The following is a 3535-nucleotide window of genomic DNA, read 5'->3' as shown; positions in this document are numbered from 1 at the left end:
AAAAAATTAGCCAGGCGTGGTGGCGGGCGCCTGTAGTCCCAGCTACACAGGAGGCTGAGGCAGGAGAATGGCGTGAACCCGGGAGGTGGAGCTTGCAGTGAGTGGAGATCACGCCACTGCACTCCAGCCTGGGCCACAGAGCAAGATTCCGTCTCAAAAATAAAAAATAAAATAAAAAGTAAATAAATAAATAGATTTGATGTAGAGATGTAGTCTTGCTTTACTGCCTAGGCTGGTCTGGGACTCCTGGCCTCAGAGATCCTCCTACCTCAGCCTCCCAAAGTGTTAGGATTATAGGTGTGAGCCACCACGCCCGGCCAAGACTGTGCCTTTTAGAGGCTGGATGTGAGGGAACAGGTGCACCAGGACCTCTTTGTGAGGCCTCCCCAGGGCCCCTCCCACCCCAGGCCCCACCTTCTCGAAGCACCACTCGTTCATAGGGCGGGTAGTGGCCCTGTCGGGTCAGAGCTGAGAGGTCCTCGCGGCTTCGCTGGGTGGTCTTCTTGGCTCCTCGACGAAGACCCCGCAGCCGCCAGAACTCGGCCCGAGCATTGGAGCCTGCGGAGGAGCCAGGCCCGATTCCCACGGCCCTCTGGGCAGCTTCCAGGCTGGCCAGCTGCTCTGCCCTGGGGAGGAGAGGGGACAGTACTGAGCATTGGGGTCAGCAGCATCACAGCCCCAAAGGTATCCTCGTCCTACCCCTCGGAGCCTGTGGACGGGCCACTTTGTATGGCAAATGGGACTCTGCAAATGAGATGATGATGATTATTTTGGGTTTTTTTGAGACAAAGTCTTGCTCTGTTGTCCATGCTGGAGTGGGCTGGAGTGCAGTGGCACAATCTCAGCTCACTACAACCTCTGCCTCCTGGGTTCAAGCAATTCTCCTGCCTCAGCCTCCCGAGTAGCTGGGATTACAGGCGCCCGCCACCACGCCTGGCTAACTTTTTTTTTTTTTGAGACGGAGTCTCACTCTGTCACCCAGGCTGGAGTGCAGTGGCGAGATCTCGGCTCACTGCAAGCTCCGCCTCCCGGGTTCACGCCATTCTCCTGCCTCAGCCTCCCGAGTAGCTGGGACTACAGGCGTCTGTCACCAACCTGGCTTTTTATTTTTCTGTATTTTTAGTAGAGATGGGGTTTCACCGTGTTAGCCAGGATGGTCTCGATCTCCTGACCTCGTGATCCGCCCGCCTCGGCCTCCCAAAGTGCTGGGATTACAGGCGTGAGCCACCGCGCCCGGCCGATAGCGAGCCCATTTCTAATGGGGAGACTGAGGCTGAAGCAGAAGGGCCCCGCTGCAGGGGTGCGCAGTCCCCACCTGCTCTGGTTGGGAATGACGCCCCGCTCTTGCTCCCGCAGGTCACGACCCATGCGCACCGCCAGCCAGTGGCCTCCTCGCGCGTGGCTCTGCTCGGGGCCCGGGTACAGCGTGTCTAGCACGTGGAAGACATCGCCGCGGGTGAAGCCCAGGCCGGACGGTGGGCTGGGCTCCAGCTCAAAGTGAGTGCGGATGTAGAAGGAGTCGCCCACGCGGGACTGCACCATCTTCCAGAAAACTGGGGAGAGCAGAAGGCCGCATGAGCTGCCTGATCTGAGCCCTCCCCTGCGGAGAGTGGGTCTGGCTGGAGGGAACCCACCCAGGAGACCTGGGCACTGTCCCTGCAGGGGCTGGGGAGAGGGATGGAGGGTGCAGAGATGCAGATTCAACCACACCCCTGCACTCGCCACCAGGCCACACAGCCAGGTCCCCCGCCGACACACACAGGCACACCCACATCCACGCGCACTCACTGTCCTGCTTCCGCTGCGTCACCAGCTCCATCTCCTCGCCCGGTGGCAGCCCCAGCAGGAACTGCACCGCCTCCTCCCGTGTCAGGTTCTGGAATGGCACGTCATTCACCTGCCAGAAAGCGGGCGCAGCTATAGACCAAGCTCCGGTACCTCCTGGCCGTGCATGAGATCCTGGACCTTCCTCTGGGCAAAACTCAGCCCCAATGGCTTCTAGAGCTGCTTCCAAGGGCCCCGGCAGTTCCCGGAGGGCTTTCTGACTGGGGTATCACCCTATGGCTGTGTGATGTGTGACACAGATAGCTGGTGGCATCATAAGGATACAAGGGTTTTGACACAGAAACAGGGGCACAGGCACTGCGCTGGCCCTCAGATAACCAAGTCATGGTGGGTTGTCAGTATCAAAACATGGGAACAGAGGTCATGGCATGGAGCTCGGTGGAAACTGTGAAATGCTCAAAAGAATTCAGACATAATCACAGTAGTCACAGGGTCGTGACAGGGACAACAATATATGGACACACAGTGGGTCACAGATGCCTACCATCAGGATCATGACAAGGACAACGATACACGGACGCAGCCAATGGACACAGCCACCTGCTCTCAGGGTCGCGACAGGGACAGCAATATACAGACACAGCCACCTGCTCTCGGGGTTGTGACATGGACAGCAATACACAGACACAGCCACCTGCTCTCAGGGTCATGACAGGGAGAGCAATACACAGACATAGCCACCTGCTCTCGGGGTTGTGACATGGACAGCAATATACAGACACAGCCACCTGCTCTCAGAGTCACAAAAGGGACGCAATATACAGACACAGCCACCTGCTCTCAGAGTCACAACAGGGACGCAATATACAGACACAGCCACCTGCTCTCAGGGTCATAACAGGGACAGCAATATATAGACACAGCCTGTGGGCACAGACACCTACTCTCGGGGTCATGACATGGATGTCAAGGTTAGAATCCCACAAGCAAACTGAGTAGAAATACACTAAAAAATACCATGACCCTCAGGCAACTTGGCATCAAGTTGTCACCCAGCCAGTGGGCTGAGGACATGGAAAGTGGGGAGCTGTGACTCCCTCACGAATCACAACTCACACTGCAAGGTCAAGACACAAACAAGGTCATGAGAGCAAACTGGGGGTGCGACTTGGTGAGTGAACTTGTGCAAGGGACAGGGGAGATAGCCTGGGGATGAGATGAGGCAAGGACAGAGATGGGGGGATGATGAAGGGCTGGAGGTAGTTATGACACTGTTACGAAGGCAGGACCCAAGCAAGGTCACACACAACACAGACATAGGGGGTGGTGGCACAGAAAATGACTGTACATGGACATGGAGATCATACGAGAATGATCCATGACCTGACCACACGATTAGGACATACGAGACGGTCATGACGCAGTCAACACAGCCACGTCAGGAACAAGAGGATTGTGACCCAGACAAGGTCATGACATAGGCAATGAGGTTATGGCCCAGACAAAGCCCTGATGTTGATAACAAGGAGACTGTGACATTGATAACAGGGTTGTCACATGGACAAGGTCATATGACATGAACAAGAAGATTGTGGCCGGGCGCGGTGGCTCACGCCTGTAATCCCAGCACTTTGGGAGGCCGAGGCGGGCGGATTACAAGGTCAGGAGATCGAGACCACGGTGAAACCCCGTCTCTACTAAAAATACAAAAAATTAGCCGGGTGCGGTGGCGGGCGCCTGTAGTCCCAGC

The 3535-nt window shown here is 56.5% G+C and overlaps 1 protein-coding gene across 1 annotated transcript in view; it reads right to left on the bottom strand.

Moving 5' to 3' along the window:
* The window catches only part of TJP3 (tight junction protein 3), a 40460-nt gene that overhangs the window by 17804 nt on the left and 19121 nt on the right, over positions 1-3535 (bottom strand). Inside the window, exons 12-14 of the mRNA XM_011967340.1 lie at positions 1789-1897; positions 1316-1553; positions 415-626 (exon numbers count right to left, since the gene is read on the bottom strand). Of these exons, the coding sequence (XP_011822730.1) occupies positions 415-626; positions 1316-1553; positions 1789-1897 (559 nt within the window). The remainder of the gene's footprint in view (positions 1-414; positions 627-1315; positions 1554-1788; positions 1898-3535) is intronic.

Source organism: Mandrillus leucophaeus, unplaced genomic scaffold (genome assembly GCF_000951045.1).
Source record: "Mandrillus leucophaeus isolate KB7577 unplaced genomic scaffold, Mleu.le_1.0 Scaffold8, whole genome shotgun sequence".
Lineage (NCBI taxonomy): Eukaryota > Metazoa > Chordata > Mammalia > Primates > Cercopithecidae > Mandrillus > Mandrillus leucophaeus.
This window is presented reverse-complemented; position numbering and strand designations above follow the sequence as displayed.